Here is a 21,932-nt window from a genome sequence, read left to right on the forward strand (position 1 = left end):
TTAACCGATTTTAGGCATGTATAGAACTGAAAGAGCTTTATTTCAGCAAACAATTTGTTCTTGTTTAGATTTCACAATAATTTATTAAGTCAGACATTTTCTAGCTGGATTGTATTTTTTCTGTTAATGGTAGTGTTCCCAGATATTTTGATCTGATGAAACTTTCTATAATTTCAGAAGCTGCTTGTAGTTGTTTTCTGTATCAAGATTCTACTTAGTGTTTCAATCTTATTTAATTCATGACCTAAACACCACATTGGTTTTCTAGAAGTATTCAAAGCTGTAGTACTTCATAATTTGTTTTTTCATTTGTTAATTTTTTACAATTTAATATTTGGAGATGGCTTTTCTAGGACATTAAAATAAATGTAAAGTTATGTAATTGTAAAAGGGTATGCTCCAATATTGTGGGAATTATGTGACAACAATGGTAGGACCGACTGCAGTGTTCTGTTTTTTTCTTCTTGTTTCACCACTTCATGTATTGCCAATTTTATAATTATTTGTTTTAATTTGATTACAGGTGTACTCTCATAAAAATTATTTGTCTGAATTGTATTTTGATGGCGCTAATGGTGTTGGATCTATAATAATGAAGGAATTTTTGCCTTTTCTGGGAAATACAATCTCTGTAAAAATTTACAATGATAAACATAATGAAGTCGGTCAACTAAACCATAATGTAAGAAACCAGTACTGACTATTGACTATTTTAGACATGTTTTATTGCTTTGTAGTATAAATTGGAAAATGTGATCTTTTTCCTAAACTGTTGCTTATAAAAAATTACACCAGATATTCATTACATAAAAAATAAAAATTAACTTATTTTAACCAACCTTTTCATTACTGAATAATACTTGAAAAGGTATTTTAAAGAAATGATTGATTTGTTACATATATTTAATCCATAACTTTGTCAATTTAAAACGTATACTAAAGAAAGAAAACAACATTTTTAGGAAAATATTGCTAATATCTTTTTGAAGTGTTTTTCTTATGTCTGTAGTTATAAAATTAATCATAAAAGACTGGCATTAAAAACACTTTTAACATAGAGAAGGAGGTCAAAAATTGCCAAAACTTAAATTGTTTTAATTAAATTATAGAACAAAAAAAAGGACCAGATTTCAAGGAATGTTATTAACTTTTATAACTTTTTTTATATATATTAAAGTGAACAGGTTTTGAGATACTTGCAAAAAAAACATTTTACTTCCTTCTCTCAATTTCTATAGACCTTCCTAATCCAGAGGAGTTTTCACAATTTTAATAAATGAATAAAACAAAGTCACTGATTTGTAATTATTTCCTTATTACACTTTTTGTTGGACCAGATAGAACAGGCGCAACCAGAATGAAGTATGTGCAAGCCCTGAATTATGTATGCATTGTAAAACTAATTTTTAATAGACTGCTCAAATTTGCTTGGTGTAAAGATGGTAACAATAGGTATGAGGTTCAACTGACACGTAATGCACATTGGAACATAATCAAAGTATCGCATAAACAAACAGGTGATGCTATCTTGTAGTTTCATTCCCTTACTGCTAACGTTCTGAACTGGTTGACCCACGCCTTCTCATTTTCTGTCAGTCATCATTGTTTTGAAGTTGAGTTTGTTTATGTCAATACATCTAAAACAATGAACAGTGATTGGATTTTCAACAGTGGAAAAAGTAAATGCCATTGACATTCGTAATCATCTACAAGCTTTTAACAGTGATGAAACTATTAAAAAAATTTGGTGCATCAGAAGCTGGTAAATATAATTTATATTGGAAAATATAATTTTGTGCATCAGAAGTGAATGTTGAGGATGAACCTCGCAGCTATTGATTGGTTAGTAACTGATGACAAACATCACAAGCAGATGGTTGAATCGATTCAAAATAATAGTTGCATCACAGAACACATTGTCACCCAGATAGGCATATTGAAAGAACAAGTAGGATACATTATTGCACAGATGGGCTACAGTAAAATCTATTTAAAATAGGTGCTATGCATAGCAGAAAATAACAAAAGGAATGTTGTGATTAGTTTCTGAAGCATCATGACAAGGGAAATTAATATTGTGACAGAGACAAAACGGGTGCATCATTATGATTAGAAGAAAAACAGCTGAGCGTAGAATACCAGCATAATGGTTTTCCATTATAAAAAATTGAAAACACAACCCTCAGCAAAAACCTTTCACATTAAGTGTTCTGGGATTCCAATCATAGGTACATGATTGTTTACCTGAAAGCTGGGTCGACTATAAAATTTGTGCGATATGTAGACACGTTAAAACACCTTAGAAGATTTGTGTGTTGTTTGACCATCCACAGGCCGATAATCTGTTGCACAATAATGGTTAGCCATTACACATATACACAAGTAAAAAAGGTAAAAGTAAATTATTCTCAATTAAAAAGGGTTATTTAGGTATTCATTTCACCATAGATGATGGACTGAAGAATGTAATGAGGCTGTGAATCAAGGAAAGACTGCCAGCCAGCATTCTTCATTAATGGAATGAAAAAACTCATTCATAATTGGGAGAAATGTGTAGCTGTAAATAGTAACTATGTGAAAAAGTTTTTGTAGCAAATAAAATGGACTTCTGTGCCATCATTTGACTATCACTTTTTATTTGTGAATTATAAGAAACTGTGCATTACATTTCTGTTACCCCTCATAACTAGATAGTAGCAGCTATGATAACCTTTTAATAAAAAAAAATTACTGCATACAGCACATTCACACATTTTTACATTAGGGTTGATATAGAATATATTCTAGCTTTGTGATGAATGAACTGCCGTTACTATAATATATCTTTTTACATGTGACTTAATCTTATCTGTAACCAAAGTAAATTATTTAAAGGTCTATTTAGCAGTTCAATAAATTATTCACAGTTTCGATTGATACTGTTAACTTTAAACATGTATAAAACTATTACATTGTGCTTTGTAAGTAGGTGTAATATTGATAATTGTGTTGTTAGAATTCTCATTAATGATAACATTTGTATTCTGCTACAATAAAGCAAATTCTAGGAGTTTTATTAAATGACAAATTTACTTCGGATGATCAAATTGATTTTCTTTGAAGGGTGTAAATGAGTGCTGGGTTTTCATAATTTTTTAACATTTGGAATGAGTGCAAATATAATATAAAATCATTGAAGTATAATATCATCTCTTAGGGCCCCCTTAAAGAGTCAGTAAGTTTACAGTAATCAAAAATGGATGTTGGGTCATTGTTCATGCTCAAAAATGCAAATCATATTGACTGAAACTTAGAAAATTAAAAATAGTAATTTATCTATTTGTTTATAAATTTGCAATTTTTGCTAAAATGAATCGTCACCTGTTCTTAAAATTTAACCATACCTACGAGGCTTGGCTGATAAATTTTGCACATATATGCATAGCATGGAAATGAAAAGAGATATTAGAATGAAATAAAAAATAAAGTTACAATACCTTAGCTACAAAATGCAGTATTTATTTTTCAATATAATCCCCATTTACATCAATACCCTTTTTCCAACATGTGACAAGTTTTTGCATTCCATCACTGAAAAATTCTGGCGGTCTTTCTTGGATCCAAGTGGCCACAGCTTCCTTCACCTCATCATTGGTGGTATAATGATTAGCTTTGAGATCCCTCTTGAGATGAGGGAAGAAGTGGAAGTTGCATGGAGCCAAATCTGGCAAGTATGGTGGATGCAGAATAGGCTCAAACTTCAGCTTGTGGAGAGCCATCAGAGAGTTTGTGCAGTACTCATCATACACAGATTTTACAGTAACCGAATTGTTCGATAATATGGCCTACTCATTCTTTAGATATGCCTAACTGAATAGCAATGTGTTTCTGGGTGGTTCGCCATTCTCTTTGAAGTAAATCACCTCCTTTCGATCTTTCTCTTCAGTCACAGCTTTAACAGCTTCACATTCACAAAATTTCAATGCCCTCCTATTCAAAGTACTCCTGTCAGTAGTTTCACTACTGGAAACCACTTTTAAATGATGAAAAATATTCGTAGGATTCACATTTTCTGCTGTTAAAAATTCGATCACTGTGCACTGTTTTAACCGTGTTGACATATTGGCTCCATTTTAACTGCTACTGAAAATAAACAGGTAAACAGATTTCAACGTGTTATCACAGGTTTGTTGACAGGGATTTTAGCTATCATGTGCAGCCACGCCCATCTCGATAGTACCTTTTGTCTCCATGTAGCACACTAGTGTGCAACGTTTATCAGCCTAGCCTTGTATATCTATCAAACCAGACAGAAAACTGTATTCTTGTTACTCAACAGAAAACTTGGGTTTACGAGAAAGGACTTAATATTACTATTACCTTTTTTAATAAGTTATTAAACCACCTAAAAATCTTTTCAGCAATTTATTTAAAATACAATTAAAATATTTTCTTTCATAGAAACTATTACTCTGTTGATGTATTTTAAAATAATATTAATTAAAAATAAATTTAAAAAAAATTCTAAATCATCTACATCTCTATTCTATGTTTACATAAATATGTATTCAAATAATTTTCATTAACGCTTAATGAATTGTGATTTATTTCCTAGTAATTTTTTGTATTTTGTATCATCATATACTTTGTTTAATGTTATTTCAGGTATTTATATTTTCAGTAATTAATATGGGCTTTAATCACTTTGTTTTTTTATTTTATTAGTATTGAGTTACTAACAATGTTAAATATGTTCAGAACGTGTTAGAAAGTGAGTCGCTAAAAATGAATAAATAAAAATATTTATAACTGCTACCAGAGAGAATAAAGTATTGTACTAAATATTCCAGTGGTGATGTTATTACATATCATACCATCATTTTGATACAAATACAGTGGCACATAAAGTTTTACTATCTGATGTAATAGTTCAGGTTTATAATGTTATATTTAAAGTAATGTTTGGTAAATTCTCATTATTGCTTTGATAACATGTTTTAAATTGGTTAAGTTTCTAAAACATGTTCTGCAATGGAATCTACAATTGATCTTGTTTTACAGATATTATTAGATGTTCCCCACTTTATTGGTCAAATTGCTCTGGAATATATGTATATGAATATCTTCAATATGATAATTAATGATGATGTTTATTTTTTATCAAATAATTTCATGAGCAGTGTGGAGCTGATTTTGTGAAAGTCCAACAAAAGGCTCCTGAAGGCATACCTCATGTTCCAAATGCTCGCTGCGTCTCTGTTGATGGTGATGCTGATAGAATTGTTTATTATTTTACTGATGAAAATGGGACTTTTCATCTATTAGATGGTGATCGTATTGCTACACTCAGTAAGTAAATAGTACACATAAAAGTAGTATTGTGGTTTATCAAAACGAACAGTTAAATAATTTATATGTCGTATAATTGGGCAGGTAGATTATATATAGTTTATTAAAAGTCTTAATTGCTTTTACTTCCTTGTATGAAGTAAAGGAAGTATTGTGATTATGAAAAATTTTGGTTTTCAGATTTCAATGGAAATATTCATTTTGAACATCTCTGAATCCATTTTGACTAGTTTCAGCATGATGTATGTATCTTGCATCTCAAATACGTTTAGCGTAGGATGTTGAAATTTTGGATTTAGGACTGTTGTAACATCCAGTTGTGCACCTCCTTTTTTGATTGCAATCGACTGAACCAAAAGTGTCCAAAAAAAGCCTAGAATCCAAAAAAAATGGATTTTGGACTTTTTCTTCCCATTGAGAGCCCTCATTGAGAGACTTTCAACGATATATCATAAGTGGTACTTATTTTCATACGTTCCAGAGTTATAGCCAAATCAGATTTAATTAATGAAATATTTGGATGTTAGGGGAAGGGCACATCAATTCAAATCAGACCTCATCTCCCTTTTTTAACTTTTTTTTTAATTTAAATGTGTTGATTTATTAATAATTATTTACCTCTCATTGTAAAAAAAATTTTACAATGAATAATAATTCAATAACAAAAAAAAAAAATATATATGTATATATGAAAAAGTATCAGAAGTTTTTAATAATATAAAATTACCTTTCATTTTTAAAAAAAAATGTGTAAATGTAATTTAATAGGCGTACAAGGAAGTCATGTGTTGTCTACATCAGATTTTTTAATTATAAGATTAAGGAAAAAAGATAGATTTCTTTTTTATTTACATCACAGTTCACTATTATAGCTGCACTGTGATATGCTACAATATTAATTCACTGATATTAGATAGATATTATATCAGTAGCCTTCAAAAAAATTCCAAAATGATGTAAACAAAAAGTTTGTACTTAAATTATTTTGTTACTCACCTACATACATACTTCTTAAACTTTAATTTGCATCACAGTTCATCAATATAAAAAGACTAATTGTTCTAACCCATTTACTACTGAAAATTTTGAGTAAAAAACATGGCAAGTGTATAGTTAATTTTTTTCTTTAAATGTTTGTTTCAATGTAAAATATTGAAATAAATAAAATATATCTTTTTCCCGCCTGTTGATGTATATTCCAACTGATAATAAATGCATTATTTTCTTAGCACTATGGTTTTTGTTACAGCAATGCACAATAATTTTTACAACTTTGATTGGGGTTATATTCCTTTGCTGAATGTAAAACTATAAAATTGACTTGGTTTTCATCACATTATGAAAATATATTAAATTTTATTTTTAAAATTGCAAAAAAGTGGGAAAACTTTAACTCGGTCAAGGACCAAATATTTATTTTTATTATGGTTTTTTTTTGAAATGTGTGCTTAATATAGCAATTCTTGTTTTATTCCATTTAAATTTTGATATTAAAAAAAATTTATATGTAATGAAGGAGTTATAGCATGAGGCTTATAAACAGTTCTAGAATAACTGTTACTAAACATTCTCTAATGCTCAGAGATTTTATTTTTTTTAATTGATTGGTGTTAGGTTTTACTGAAATAACATATGAATCATATTTAAAAAAAAAATATATAGTAACATCTTGGAATAAATTGATTGTTATAGTAAAATCTTGGTGATCTGTACAAGAATACGATTGTTGCAATCAAGAATACTGGAGAGGAGTCTGTTGCAGTCACTTGTTCTTATCACCTTCTGAATAATCAGAATTGAAAATCTGCAGGGTTTGATAAGAGTTGTTACTGTGCTAAACATAGAGTAAGGAAATTATTTAAAAGTAGTAAAAATCAAGGTTTTCCAAAGCACTGTCTTACAGATGAATTCTTTAAAAAATGTAAATGAAATTGATTTCTAAGAAAGTAATCAAACAAGTTAAACCACAGTATTTTAAAAACTTTTTTATACGAATGCTAACATTAAAAATTTAAGTGAATTTTAGAACTTTATCAAAGAATATTAATAGGAAATCAAGCAGAGAAGTTGAAATGTCTCTGAAGGAACTGAAAAATTGTTACTGAAAAAACTTTGAATTGCCTGCTCACATGGATTACAAATTTTTAAGCATTTACCACCAATACTTTAATTCATGTTTTACATTATCAGAATTGCAAAGTTTAAAGGTAGTAAATGTAAGAAGGCACAAGCAGTTATGATATTGTTTTTGAACTCTACAAATTTTTACTAGCTAGATGGGAACAAAATCTCTGTAATATACTTAATGAACTATTTACATGAAGAGATATCAAAAGTTTGGTCAGAAATTGTTTCCCTCTCTCTACAAAGAAGCCTATAAACAAGATCCTTTAAATTACAAATCTTTTGCCGTATTACAGTTTTGAAGGACTTTGCTAAAATGTTACTTTACAGCAGAACAAATCAGGTTTCAGGAAAACGGCTGTTGGATTAATATATTCAAATTAAATTTTGCTATTAATTTTCACATAATGTAAAATTATGTTTTGTTAATTTAACTTTTATTGACTTTTAACAAGCCCTTCACTCCGTAATCCGTCCTAAGTTGTGTGTAAAATTGTATAAGACTGGTGTAGGAGGAAAGATAATTAAGAATCCTTGTGAAACTATATGAGAATGTAAAACTTTCCATAAGAAACTATAATGTTAGCATGATGAAATTTTAATAGATAAGGGAGTTCTTCAGAGTGAATTGTAATCATAACTTATTAATTATAATCAAGAGAATTAAGCTCATTATTATTCTTCGGTTTCTGATATCAATTTCTTCAGAGAATCAGAATCTGAAGAATAAAACTCTGCAATGAATTTGATGTCATAATGTTTATGTTTGCCACCAACATAGTAATTCTTGTAGACTGACTCCTGATGGAGTGGTGGAGGGTGGGATTAACCCTAGTAATAATAAGGTAATAAAAAATCATTGTCAAAGTGATGTTGATCATTATACAGTTAACTTGTCACACTTATTTACTTACATACATATACACAATTAATCATCCTTGTTTATAAGTAATAGAAATTATTTCTGTTTTGTAATATCTTTAGAAATGATTGCTCTATTTTTATTGTGGACTAGCACAATATTGTACAATTATCTTGGTTTATATTAGACAAATAAAACATTCTATTAATTTCGTTACAAAATGCTCATTACTTAGTACTTCATCATATTACTAAGTACTTAGTAGTAAGTCCATTAAGTAATTTTTGGGAACAGACTATAAGCACACACTAGTATACTTATAGGTGTACGCTAATAAGTATAGTGTATGCTTACTTAATAAGAATAAACTATACTAAGTATGCTTACTTAAGTATATAAGCACACACTAATATAATCACTTGTATAAGTCCATACTTGTAAACATCAGTTACTTTTTTATATCAGAAATAAATTTAATCGAAAAAAAAATTTTATTGGGTAAAACTATTTTTCGATATTTCTGTAGAATGTACCTTAAAACCAATGTAAGAAAAAAAATTCAGTTAGTTTTCACATTTATCTTTATCTTTTTCTGATAGAAATTTATATCTTAATAACTGTTTAAGGTATCTCTAATATTTGGTAAACATATTAATCCTTTACATGTCAGACTCTGTAATAAACAAAGTATAAAAACCATTCTTGCATTAATTTATCTTATCCTCATTTTGCTGGTTTTGATATTATTTTCCTTAATATTAACGTTATTAAAATTTTTTCTATTAAAAATTGCAGCCAGGAAAAGATTCTTTATTGTAATTTTTCATATACATATTTTTTTATTAATTATGGTGTTAATATTTAGTAGTTTTCAGTTGTTCTTATACTTTTGTTTATCAAAAGTTAAGTTACTATTAATACATAACAAATTTTTACCCTTATTACCTAATTTTTCCATTTAAGCCTTGTGTGTTTTTTTATCTGTATATCTCTTTTTACTGAGTTATGGGGTTTTGTATATTAGAAATTTATTTTATCAATTTTACAAATGCATTCATGCATTAAATATTGAATAAAATACAGCAACTGTACCTAGAACTTGTTTATAGTTCTACTTTTTTCTAAATTTTATAAAAATACTCTACAATAGAATCTGTTTAAAGGTTGCGATTTATTTATTTATTTGTTTATCATCACACAACATGTCTTTTTCCAATGTGCTTTTGTTAATTTAGATGATATGTCTTAAAAAAAATAAAAACAGTTACAAAATCAGGAAAGATAAATTGAGCATTATCATGAGGATTGAAGCAATTGTTTCACAACATTTAAATGTAATGGCTAAATAAAGTGTCTTAAAAAAATGGATTGTTGCTGCTTGGTAATTATTCACTGAATAAAACAATTTGATATTCCATAAGCTGAAATAAATGAGGATTAAAATTTTCAAGTTTTTATTGTTTTTAATGAAAATTTAAGTGAATTTTAGAACTTTATCAAAGAATATTAATAGGAAATCAAGCAGAGAAGTTGAAATGTCTCTGAAGGAACTGAAAAATTGTTACTGAAAAAACTTTGAATTGCCTGCTCACATGGATTCTGTTATTATATAATTATTATTATATAATTATTATTCTGTTATTGTATAATTTTAATATCGTTTAATAAGGTACGTACTCTTATGAGTGGGTATTGAAAATAATTTTCTTGTTACACATGGGATATGAATGTGCATGTTGTTCATTAAATAATGAAAAGTGTGATTTTTAAAATATAATTATTTTAAATATCTGTAAGAACATAAAATCTTTTTTGAAATTATATTTATTCAATTTATATATCTTTTTTGAAGTTTATATATCTATTTTTTTTTATTGAGGTCTTTATTATTGTTTGAACTGGTAAATTTCTAAATTGTCAATATTATGATTAGCTTAGGTTCTTTTTTCTTTTCCAGTTGCTGGTTATCTAATGGAATTAATTAAAGATACAGGGTTGAATTTTAATCTTGGTTTAGTACAAACTGCTTATGCTAACGGCAGTTCCACGAATTATATATCAAACTCATTGGTAAGTCACATTTTTGATACTCTAATTATATTATTTAAGTTTTGGTGAATTTTTTCATTAGGCTAATAGTTTTTGATATATTTACACTCGTAGTTTAAAGAGGTGAGCATGCTTCTAACCTGTGAGTCACAATATCTCACAGTTTTCCTTTTTTAAAACAAAAAAGCTCTTGATAATGCAAAATGTAAGCTCTAACTAATGTACTGGAGAAAAAATATATTTCTTGTAGAAGAAACAATGACTGAAGTTGCTCTTATAAAGTGTCTAGGTATCAAGAAAGATAACATTCTAAATTAGAAAATATTAAATATATTTTCCTTCTAGCTGCTGGCAAACAAGTTATCTCTGATTTCTATTTAATTAAACATTTAGCTAAACTTGAGAGCAAACTATTTACAACAGTATTATTATAATTTATTACGACTTAAAGTTTTACACCAAAGACTTTTGTAATATATAAAAAAATGTTATATTACAAAACAATCAAGAAGGTGTGTAGCACATGAAAACTAATAGCAGTATGCAGTAGTAATACATTTAAAAGCCATAACATACTGACGCCCCTCAGATTACATATTTAATTCAATCTTGTATTAAATCCAATTATTTAAACTGTATTGAGACAAATCATCAGGTCAACACTCAAAAGAGACTTGTTTTTGCTGATCACAAAAAGAAAATTTATTATATATGCTATATTCAAAGATGTTATTCATAATATCACTTGTCATTAATCAGACATGTTTTATTATCAAATTCCATTGAGTTAAAGTGTTTATTGTATAAAAATAAATATGGATAAAATTAGATTCAAATTTGGAGTCATTCATGATGACCAGTTCAGTTGTTTTCAAGTTGATGTATTCATTGAGAGAAGAGGATGGATTTTTTCAGCTATATGATGATTGGTCTTTTGAGAAGTTAGTCATCTGTGTCCTTCATTGCTTCGGGAAGCAGATTCCAAACCTAGGACATTGTATAATTCGATATTTCATTATATTTTGTTAAGTGGTGAACAGCTAGACAATAGCTTTATGCATGTTTAGTATAGCTATGTAGTAATACAGCCTTTAGTGGCTGGGAAGTATGTGTAGATGTGTATGATTTCTCTTGTGAACAAAACTGCCACTGTAATATTATTTAGTTTGTTTAATTTCCCCTAGTAGCTCCAAATATCCTAGGATTCTTACTGTTGATAGTTTCATAAAGAAACTGAAAAAGTCACTTTTTGAAATTTATAGTGTACAGAAATTTTGTTGGTTAGTATTTGCAATTGTTGAGTTATTATTATTTATAATTTTAGAAATTATTAATAAAAAGAAAAGGACAACAGTTATAAAACCAGAAGCCACTTATGCAGCAGAAACACTCTTCCACCTGAATGAACAATCAGACAGACAGACTTCAGAAAATCGAAAGAAGAATTGGAAGAACCTGCATCAATAAAAAGTACCAGAAAGATGGGCAGTGGTGGATTGTGCCCAACAAAGTCATGTACAAAGAGTTAGAACCAATCACTAATGCCATGCATTAGAGGAGACTGGGATTCTTTGGATATATCATGAAGATGCAAGATTCAAGACTTCTGAAACAGCTAATACAGTACAATCTCGACTTAAAACACAAAGACAGGATGCAGATGGATCGGAGAAAAAAGAGAGGATCTGAAGAAAATTGGCCTTACACTAATAGACAACACAGATAAGATAAAATTAAACAAGAAAATCAAGAATAAAAACACTTGCTTCACACTCACAAGAAAGAACTCACAACACAACATTTTCAACACTAGAAAGGGCACAAAGATTGGAACATATGAAAAAGTACTGGGAGGACTTGGACTAAAGTGATCTCTACTCGAAGAGACTTGGACTAAAATGATCCTGTGCATTTGTAAAATATGATAATAGTAATAATGATAATTATAATAAAAAGAAAAACATTTTCTTTGTTAGGTTATACATTCACCCCCTCCCTCTGAAACTGCTGTTTTATAAACTATGAAGTACTATGAGAAAAAGATTCACAATTGAAGTAATAAAATGGGTAGCTTGTGTAAAATTAACTTTTATGATTTCTGAACTCAATATTTACAAAGAGCAGTCGCCATGGTACAAGGAAGCCATGTAGAGAAGGAGAAGAAGGAATGTGAGATGGGTAAGGGTAAACAGAACAGTAATAAGAAGTTTGAATAAGATTATTTCAGATCCAATTTAAAGTAAGAATAAAAAAGGGTAAACATGGTTTTCCTTTCCTGTGGACACTTCAACTTATTAAAGAGAAATTAAAAACATCATGGATGATAACTATGAAATTATAAGAAAATGTATTACAGGATTTTCCTTTAAACCATTATTAAAAAAATTATCCTGAAAAAGTGGTTTAGTTTTTCCAGATTATATTCCAGAAATGTTGGAAATATTAACAAAAGCTCCATTTGACGTATCAGACCTTAACATTAAACAATCATTCATACATCCCACTCAGAAACTGGATTTCAGATTGATTTGATTTAATTGATTACATTTTGATTTTCAGATAACTGAATGTTTCCATGAACTTGAGGGGGCAGAGAAACATAAAAAAAGATCTTAAAAATTGGGTATTTTTCTGTTCAAAGAACAGGTATGACTGTAAAAATATAAACCAGAAGATCGTATGTAATAATATGCCTAATTTATGCGGTAATAACAGTTTCTTATTAAATCAATAATTACAATATTTTCATGAAAAACTGACGAATAAAAAAATACTAATATAAGGTAATGAAAAATTAAATATGTTAGCAAATTTGCATACTGGAAAAAATAAGTTATTTTCAGATGGAATGGTAATAAATATGTAATTCCTCTAAACCAAATGTCTAAAGAATCTCTCATCTTTTTATTATAAATTACTTTTAACTATTAAATTTTTTATTGTACTAATTCTTTCTCTGGTAAATAAAGAAAAAACAGTTCCATTGCCTTGTTATCTGCACAATATTATTTGTAAACGTTGATGTCTTTCAGAAAATACCAGTAGCTTGTGTACCTACAGGAGTAAAACATCTTCATCATAAAGCAACTGAGTTCGATATTGGTGTTTATTTTGAAGCAAATGGACATGGTACTGTTATTTTTAGTGATAGAGTTAAAGAGATCATTAAGAAGGAATCTACTAACACTAGGTAATTCTTCTTATTAATTAGCCACAGTACAGTGCACTGTTTACTAAAAAGAGAAATTGGAAAATTAATTTCAATTTTGAGTAGTTACATTTATGTATGCAAATTTGTATTCTCACAAGTATAAGCATCATGTGTGGGTTTGTATGCACCCACACATGTGTATGTTGTTTGTAATTTTTCCAGATATTGATAAGCCTGTGCTGACCTACAGAAAGAGAATTTTATGCAGTAAACCACCATCTTTTTTTTCTGCTTCCATATATAAAAGTTTCTGTAATACTTTTATAGTAGATCCATACCATTCCAACATACTACCAACACCACCTTGCACCACCCTGGTGTTAAGAGAAAAAGAAGCCTTATTGTTAAGAAAGTCTCATACATAACCAATGTAATATGCACATTACTTGAGCATCATCAAACTGAGGATACTGAAAAATTGCGAGTGTGATCCAGAAAGTAACTTACGTGGGGATAGAGCCGCCATCTTTGCGTCAAAACGTTTCTACACTCCTACGTATCAAGCTGTCATAGCTTGTGGACTCTGATTTTTCTTTGTTCATTGTGAATTATTGAAATGTGCGATTCAATAGAAAATCCCACAAGTTGTGAGGGTGCGTTCATTGATAAGGTTTTTACTGGCAAAAAACCTCAAACCAATTGAAATTCACTGGTAACTTTGTGAGGTGTATGGAGATTGAATAATGAGTGAAGGTGGTGTGAGGCAATGGTGCATTCAATTTAAAAATGGCCGCACCAATGTTCATGATGAGGATTGCAGTGGTCGGCCTAGCCTCATGACTGATGAACTGACGATGAAAATCATCACATGACAATTACAAAACTCTCCCTTCATTTCCCCCAAATTTCACAAAGTTCAAAGTTTACTGCATGAAATTGTATCGGTGAAGCTGGGTTATTATAAATTTTGTGCAAGATGGATGCCAAAAATCTAAGGCATTTCTATAGAGAAGGAATTGAAAAGCTTATATGTTGTTATAAGTGCCTCAATTTAAATGGCGTCTATGTAGAAAAAAATATTGTTCCTTTCAAATGTATATAATAAAATTTCTTTTTTTTATTTGGTTGGTTTTTTTATTTCAAAACGTAAGTTACTTTCTGGACAGCCCTCGTATTTTGAATTAAAACATATGATGAATTAAGCAGCCTGTCATTGGGGGAGTCATTAGGGGGTCTAAAAATTTAATTTATTGTCAAAAAAATATAAATATAAAAATTTGTAAAATCTTGCACCTGTTTGTACAGCTCCAGAGTTACACTATTGTTTAATAGTATTAGCGTAAAATGTGTTTCTGAGTTTCACATCAAAATTATTTTTGGACAGCGTATTTTTTGTATATAAAGTCTGGAAAATACAAGACCTGTGCATCTTTAACTTTTACCTATATCTCATTTCACTATATTATTATAGCTAATGGAGAAAAAGGTTAACTGCAGACTCTATGGTTTCTTAAAAGGAATTCTCTTTTTGTACGAAAACAAGAGCAAATTATGAAGAGGCTTCTAATGATTGTAGAAGAAGCTGTGCAGAATGCTCTTTTCTACTACAATGCTTTGTTATGTTTTTATAGTCTTAGAGAAGGTATATGACATGGCTTGGGAAAAAGGTTATTGAATAGCTTAAAAGAGTTGGAATGTAGACAGTATTATGCAGGAGTTTATAACAGGATTCCTTAATATAAATATCTGTGTTTCAGTTAAGACAGTAGATTTATGCTAATTTATTAGTAAATGGGTGTACTTCAAGGAAAATTTAAGCATTATATATATTATTTGCTACAGCATTAAATAACATTATAAATTGCATGAACAAACCCATTGTATGTGTATGATTTTCCAGTTGATGTATATTCATGTTCAGGGATAGCCACCAAGTATTTGACCAAAAATTCCAAATTTGTTAATAGAAGATTGGGCAAAATCTGTTGGGTTCAGAGGCTCAATTACTGAAATATATGTTTGATTTTCTTTTTATAAACAATTAATACACGTAAATTATTGTTGAATCTACAAACAAGTTTCTCTTCTCTGTATTGCCCCTTTAAGAGTCTTTACTTTGATTAATTCATGATATGGGTTAGTCATTGAAAATAATTCAGATTTGATCTTACAAATTTCTAGTATGTTACATTTGGTTAACAATAAGTGTAGCTCTAACAAATCCTTGATAAAATCTTGTTTGGGTTATGACGTACTGGTTTTTCTTCTACAAGACAAATGAATTTTAGGATGTTTGTTTTTTTTTGTAATCTCTTAATATTAGTTAATTTTTTTCTATTCTCAGTAGTTACTTGCATTTCGTTTACATTCCTACGGTTTTTCTTTTTTCAGTTCAATAATAATTCAATTAAATAATGATTCTAATATTGCATTCTAATTTTGAATTCTTATGTCTATGTTCAGGTAGCAATAACTATTTTGATCGTTTTACATTTAAATTTATCCAGTTTAACAATGGCAACAGTACTTTTTTGAACCTTTTCTTCTAGTACTTTCCTGAGATCGTTGTTTTGTCAACATAGACACTCAAATTTAGTGCATTCCAGGTGAACATTTTTGAAGCCATATTTACGACCTTCAGGTCTTAATCCATGTTAATAGCTTCCTCCAATTCATTGTAAATAATGTGAAATAAGGATTATCCAGGAAGCAAAAACACCATTGGCAATGGCTTGTCTGAAACCATTTTTTCTTAGGGAATCAGTACTATTATTATGTACCCTTTCCATTGTTTTGGATAAAATTAAAGTGCTGTAAAAATTTGTATTATTGTCCTTGAACACATTAGATATTGCCATGAAGTCATCCTTAGGATTTTAAGGATGTTCAGAATAACAGTTTACCCTAAGAACTTTACTTACACAGATTGTCTGAAAAGTTCCCAAACTAAATTAAATAAAAATACAGATTTAAAGATAAACGAATTTACTCGCATCAGCCCTCTTCATAGAATCCTTCTCTAGTTATACACTCGTTGCAGCATCAGTAGAGCCCGTCAAACGTTCTGGAAAAATCACTTGATGGGATCGTCTTCAACTGCTTGGTGCAAGCCCTTTGGATGTATGGCTGGAATGTTGTCGAAAAAACAGCCTTTCATCTTCATCTTGAGTTTCAGGAACAGAAAATAGTCTGCTGGAGCCAAATCGAGTGAATAGGGCGGGTGGGATAAGATGGTGATATGATTTGTGGTGTAGTAACGTGTTAAACTGTTGCCATGTGTGCCGACATGGCAATAGGACTCTCTTGTCGTACAAGAAAGTATATCTGCCCGGATCTTGGTACTCGAGCCGGATTCAACGAATGCGACGCATCAGGTGTTTACTTCCAAATAGAATTTAGAATTCACAGTTTGACCAGTTGGGACAAATTCATGATGAATCAGGCCCTTTGAGTCGAAGAATGCAGTCAACATTGTTTTCACTCTTGATTTATGCTCCAGGACTCAACCAAGCAGCAGATTTATGCTTTGTTCACAGATTATACATGAATCACCAGCTTTCATCCCCAGTTACAATTGTTTTCAAAAAAATTTGGTTCGCTATCGGCAGTTTCAACAAAGTCTTAAGCGCAAGACGCATGTATTTTTGTTCTTCACTTAAGAAGTGTGGAACGAAACAAGAGCACACCTTTCAGTTTTACCGTTAGAATTGTACATACCACGTCTTTACCGATGTTTAGCTCTTCTGCTATGGCCTGAAGGATAAGATGAGGTTGTTCAAGCAGGAGTGTGCGCACTTTCACAGCATTTTCACCATCAACAGCTGTTGATAGCTTCCCGCTTCATTCATCGTCATCCAATGACTGTCTACCCCATCTTTAAACTGCTTCCACCACGTGTATTTTGTAGCACGAGATGCAGCTTCATCACCGAATGCTTGCTGTATCATAGAATAAGTTTTCAATGAAAGATTCTTCAAGTCTAACAAAATTTTATCGTGCTGTTCTGTTCCATGTTGCAAGCTCGCACGAGATAACATGAACACAACATACTCTGGGAAAACACTACTCAAACTTTCAAATATGAAACATTTGTGGGGAGCTTGTTTTATAAAGTGTTGATGACAAAATGCATTTTTGGAGGGTCATAAATTCATTAAAGATAAAACCTGCCCTGGAAGACCTTAACTTAAAAAACCATGGTGTAAAAAATATGACGGCTCTCAACCTTTGTGTAGCCCTTCCTATTGATTAACAGTAAGAATGGTAGTTATTGCATTAAATTTGAACTTTACCATAGTTCATCAGATTTTATCTCAGTTGTTGGCAGAGTAGAAAGTGTGAACGCAGTATTTCTTTTCCAGCCCAAGTTCTTTTGACAGTATTGTTCTTTTATAGTCCAAGTTCGTTTTTTTTAATAAATGTATGGTCTATAATTGAGATTACACTCTTCCCTTTTGTATGAATTAAGCGTTCCTTCATTAGTCATTAGTCATTAGTCAAAATCAGGTAAAAGCATGAAAATTGCTGTCAACAAAGGACACACTCCTCTATCTTCCAGGTTTCCCCACACCTCATATCCTCGCTATAATCTCTAATATTGTGGCCAGCATATCATGGAAGTCCTTAAATCTTCAATTTGCACATTTGGTAAATTTAATAAAATGGAAATGTTTGAGAGACTCAGATAACTGCCTTAAGCAGTGCAACTGTCGCATCTGTTTTGTAAAAGTAGGTGCACACACAGAAAGAACCATATGCTGAAAGCATCATTGGCAAGACGGATTTTTTTGGGAAATGAAAGAGATGTTTGTGAAGTGTGTTTTCTTATATATTATGAATTGTGGATGTTTTCTTATACATGATGTATTGTGGGTGTTGTCTTTTACATATTTTGTGTTTTTTTGTTTATATTAGTTTTGGAAAAGGATTGACTGAATTGGTATTTGTTTTTAAGCTTGGATGCTAAGAAGTTGGCCGCTGTGAAGTATTTAAGAGCTTTAATTGATTTAATAAATGAAACTGTGGGTGATGCGATATCAGATATGCTTCTGGTTGAAACTGTACTTCATGCTAAAGGTTGGAATATTCAAGATTGGAAGGCAACGTATTACGATCTGCCCAACAGACAATTGAAAGTTACTGTGAAGGTATTAATTATATAAAATTTTGTTTTATTAAGTTATTTTCATAAGATTTTTTAAATTATTTGTTGTTACATAACTTATAAAAAAAATATCTATATCAGTTATTTTTTTATATTCTTATTAGTTTTGGTTTCTTTTTATACCAGCTATTAGTTTTTATTTAGTTTAAAATGTTATTAGTTATTAAATTGCTGACAACATCTACTGTCTTGTGGTAAAAAAGTCTTAGCATTCAGATTTAATGTCACCAGTTATAACTACCAGGTTTGTCTTTTAGAATGTGTGTTTGTTTATTTCATACATTTTTAGTTGAAAGAATTGAATACATGAATAAAGCTGTAGCTTAAACCCTTCCATACTTGTATGAGGGGATAATTTCTATTATTAATTTACTATATTATTTATTATTAATAATTTTTATTACATTTAGTGGAGGAAATAAAAACAGGCAAAAAATTATCAGCTTGCATTACAGTTTGCAAACGTAGTGCTGGGTTAATTGTCTGCAGTAACTGATTGTTGGTCAATAGATTTTTAGAAATAAGGTGTATTTTGTTCAAAATAAAATGCTTAATAAATTTTATAAAAGTAAAGATTTGATCAAATAATTACAAAGATATTGAATATTAAAAAATTAAGATGGCTGCTACTTTGAGATATTTGAAGGTGACGTTTTTAAAATTTTTTATGTTGTAGAACAAGACACTAGTCTTAGATTTGCCAGATTTAATTAGAGCATGTTTACCCATTGCTGAGAAATAATTTTTTTGTTGAAAATCACAAAATGGCGTCCAGAAGCAAAACAAAGCAAAATGGAACATGCTTATATGAATTTTTTGCTCATTTTGGTGCCCTGAATCAGTTCCTGAAGTTCAGCGAAAACATACCGGAACACCCCGTTTAACATTTTTACTATAAATGGATGAACACAGTTGAAATTGAATGCAATTTTTGATCACATCCTAAGTAATGTTTTCCTAAATCAGAAAAACTCCCAGCAGTTGCTTAAATTTGAATCATTATACTGTAACATCAAAGACATCAAGATGTTTTGAATTGTGTTACAGGACAGAAATGTTGTGAAGACTAAAGATGCTGAACGGTACTGTGTTTCGCCTCCAGGTGTTCAAGATGCAATTGATAAAACAGTGAAAAAGTATGCTAATGGTCGGTCATTTATCAGGTAATAACTGAGTAGTCATTAGATATATTTGGTTTTTCTAAGTTAAAATACACGTTTGCAGTCTTCCATTGATAATTTGGTCTTTTCTCATGCATTTTGGGATCAAATGGGAAACAGAAATTAATCTTGAATTTATCAAGAATTTGTTTCTGTTTCTCTTTTAACATAAATACCAGCATGAATCACAATTTTACCACCTATATCAAATGATGACTTTGTCTTATTCCTTTTATTTTTTTTTCACTAGTGAAAAAAAAAATGTTTTATAAGCCACCATTTAAAATTTCTCTTTTATATATCCTTTTTGATAAAATTTCTCACTGAATATTGAAGTCATTTCATTGTAAAATGTTTTATATACGAGGGCTATTTTTTTAAAAGTTAGGACAGTTTTTTTAATATAAACAAAACTAGTAAAGTTGTCAAAAACTTTTCTTTCTTTTCACTCTTTACACTTTATGCACTTTTCTACATAGTTACCTTGTTTGTTTAAACCTTTATCATAGTGTTCTACTAAATTGTTTATGCCCATGTCATAGAAATTAGCTGTCTGTGAAGAAAACCAGTCTTCAACTTTCAATTATTATTCACTTCTTCTTCGGTGTTAAACCACTGCTGCCGAGAAACTCCTTCAGGTAGCAATTGCTTGGCACAAGGTCGGGGCTGTACAGTGGGTGGTCCATTTGCTCCCATCCAAAAGATCTGATTAAACTCAGAGTTACTGATTTTAAGCAGTAGAATGAGGTCGTGCATCATCATGTAGCAGCAAAACTCCAGATGACAATAGGCCACATATGCTGTATGGCACACCAAAGCTTTTTCAAGGTCTCACAGTACGTTACCCCAAATCACAGTACCGTGTCTATCCCAAATCATAATCTTGCGTGTTGACATTGTGTGTTTGACTGGAGATGTTGTGTGTTGCATTCCATTGATTGCTGTTTTGATGTTGAAGTAATGTGAGAAATCCATGTCTCATACCCTGTGACAGTGTGGCCCAAAAGTTCATCTCCTTCCTCACTATATCAGGATGAAAATGTTAAAGCACTAGCCATTCTCATTTTTCAATGTTCTTTAGAAAGCAGCCTGGGAACCCATCCCAAGTACAGTTTTTTGAACTGCAAGATTTCAAAAACAATTTTGTATAACATTGACCTTAAAACTTTAGGGAATATCAGTGATAAAGTGGAAATCAAATCGCCAGTCTTCACAAATTTTTGCATCAACTTCATGCACCAAATTGTCTGTGATTACAGAAGGTCGGCCCGATCGTGGTTCATCATGGACATTGTCCTGCCTGTTCTTGAACAGTCTTATCCATTTATCCACTTTGCCATCACTCATTGAATTAGGCTCATAAACCTCACATATTTGGTGATGAATGTCTACTACTGACACAGTCCTTGTAGTTAAAAATTGTATCGCAGACTGAATTTCACAATTTGTAGGCCACTCAGTTACTTGAGACATTTCAACTTCACAATATAAACAAATCATACACAATGGTGCAACAACTGCAAATGGTGTTTGCATTTGTGCAAGGCGTGCCGGGAGCTGGGATGCATGTACATTTCAACAGCTGTGTAAAATTTACATAGCTTCAGTCAACTAGACTTTACCACTTACAAAATAACCCAAATTTTCAGTAATTATTGTAATCATAAAAAAATTCCATTTAAAGAATATTTATTACAGGTATACAACTAAATAAAATTGTTCTAATTTTTCCATGACTTTTTATTTTGTTAACACACCACTGTCTAACATGGTTTTGTGTTTAGTATTTATGATTACAATACAAATTATTCCTTGAATTCATGTAACAAGCATAAAATGACAAATGATGTAACAAGCACAAAAAATTACCTGTCTCCAGTCACTCAAACACAATATTATTTGAAGTGTTTAATATGTCAGATATTTGTTATAGTTGTTTCATATAAATCATTGAAATAGTTTTTAAAGAGAGATGGGAGAAAGAAAATGTGTCAGACAGAGGCAAAAGATGGTGCAACACTTAATGAGAAGGAGGAAATACAAAGGAGATGGGAAGAATAATACATTGCAAATTTATGTGTTAGAAGAAAAGCC

General features: G+C 30.3%; 1 protein-coding gene across 1 annotated transcript in view; it reads left to right on the top strand.

Moving 5' to 3' along the window:
- nst (phosphoglucomutase 3-like protein nst) overlaps positions 1-21,932 on the top strand; it is a 49,753-nt gene that overhangs the window by 20,076 nt on the left and 7,745 nt on the right. The window contains exons 4-9 of the mRNA XM_075382214.1: positions 524-682; positions 5,160-5,328; positions 10,272-10,384; positions 13,396-13,553; positions 18,469-18,661; positions 19,726-19,841. Coding sequence (XP_075238329.1) covers positions 524-682; positions 5,160-5,328; positions 10,272-10,384; positions 13,396-13,553; positions 18,469-18,661; positions 19,726-19,841 — 908 coding nt within the window. The remainder of the gene's footprint in view (positions 1-523; positions 683-5,159; positions 5,329-10,271; positions 10,385-13,395; positions 13,554-18,468; positions 18,662-19,725; positions 19,842-21,932) is intronic.

This window comes from Lycorma delicatula, chromosome 1, assembly GCF_047948215.1.
Source record: "Lycorma delicatula isolate Av1 chromosome 1, ASM4794821v1, whole genome shotgun sequence".
Lineage (NCBI taxonomy): Eukaryota > Metazoa > Arthropoda > Insecta > Hemiptera > Fulgoridae > Lycorma > Lycorma delicatula.